Source organism: Sinocyclocheilus anshuiensis, unplaced genomic scaffold, assembly GCF_001515605.1.
Source record: "Sinocyclocheilus anshuiensis isolate Anshui unplaced genomic scaffold, SAMN03320099.WGS_v1.1 scaffold20647, whole genome shotgun sequence".
In the NCBI taxonomy this organism is placed as follows: domain Eukaryota; kingdom Metazoa; phylum Chordata; class Actinopteri; order Cypriniformes; family Cyprinidae; genus Sinocyclocheilus; species Sinocyclocheilus anshuiensis.
In genome coordinates, this window is record NW_015553912.1 from 2121 (window position 1) to 3382 (window position 1262).

The 1262-nt window shown below is 36.0% G+C and overlaps 1 protein-coding gene across 1 annotated transcript in view; it reads left to right on the plus strand.

Annotated features, from left to right (window-relative positions):
• Window positions 1-44: 44 nt before the first annotated feature.
• Window positions 45-1262, plus strand: part of LOC107668427 (CXXC-type zinc finger protein 1-like) — a gene marked incomplete at its 5' end in the record, with an annotated part of 2641 nt that continues 1423 nt past the window's right edge. The window contains 3 exons of the mRNA XM_016460294.1: window positions 45-242; window positions 321-452; window positions 631-738. Of these exons, the coding sequence (XP_016315780.1) occupies window positions 45-242; window positions 321-452; window positions 631-738 (438 nt within the window). The remainder of the gene's footprint in view (window positions 243-320; window positions 453-630; window positions 739-1262) is intronic.

The window sequence follows — 1262 nt, forward strand, 5'->3', positions numbered from 1 at the left end:
TTAAATATACCTTGTAACCTCCATTAAACTTTTTTGTTAAAAAGAACAAAGGTAAAAAATATTATTGTCTACGAACTGCATTCCAGGTGAAGCGCTCTGCCCGTATGTGTGGTGAATGTGAACCCTGCACTAGGACGGAGGACTGTGGTCAATGCGACTTCTGTAAAGACATGAAGAAATTTGGCGGCCCAAACAAGATTCGTCAGAAATGTCGTCTAAGGCAGTGTGTTGTCCGTGCACGGGTAAGATTCTTTATATTTAGGTGGTTTATTGTTTTGTTTTTGTTTTGTAGTTAATTTTCTCTCTCAATGTTTTTGCAGAAAATGCTGCGTGTTCGAGACGAGGAGTTTTCTCTGTGTGAAAGGAAGGACAATATAATGCACAGGGATAGACGATACTCAGATGATTATGATGAGAACGATATGGAGCCATATTACAAGGGCAGAAATGCGGTAACCACTAATTGCTGTAGCTCAACCACAACCACTTAGTATATACATTTCTTTGAACTTGTCAGGTTAGAATATATATTTTAACCTGAGTATTTTTGTGAGATATGCTTGATGGGGATGATGCTTTAGGTCTAGCACTCGTAGACAAACCTCACCCTTCTTTCTTTTTTTTTTTAAGTCATGGGGCAGTGATGATGAAGACGGCCCACTTTACAGCCCTGTCCCACGGAAGAAAGCTATAAAAGTCAAGCACGTCAAGAGGAGAAACAAAAAATTTGACAAAAAGGTACAATGAGAAACACAGTTCCTTAACCCTTGTGCTGTGCTGACAATCCTTTACCAAATAAATGTTTTTTTTAATTGTAATTAATTAATTGTAAAAAAAAAATAAAAAAAAATCTGTCAATATGCTATATCATCACCAAATCTTAGATTCAATTTTTTTGTCAGTTTTTCTTTCAGTCTGTACAGGTTTTGTATTTCTTTTTGGAACTGATTGATTGTTGGTCTCCTTGATCTGCTCTTACACACCTCAATTTTGAATGAGAAAAGTATTCATTGTGGATAATTACGGCAATGTTCACTCAGAAACTGAGGTGTAAAAGATGAATGTTCAGAGAGGCCTACAATCAATCAGTTCCAAAAAGAAATATAAAACCTGTGCTAATTAAAAGAAAACAAGTTGATAAAAAGATTAAAACCAATGTTTGGTAATATTATAGCTTAAAGAGAAATTTATGAGCAATTTTTTGTAGGCTGGTCATTTTTAACTGGGAACATCACAAATGTAATCCCCCCCCCCCCCCCCAA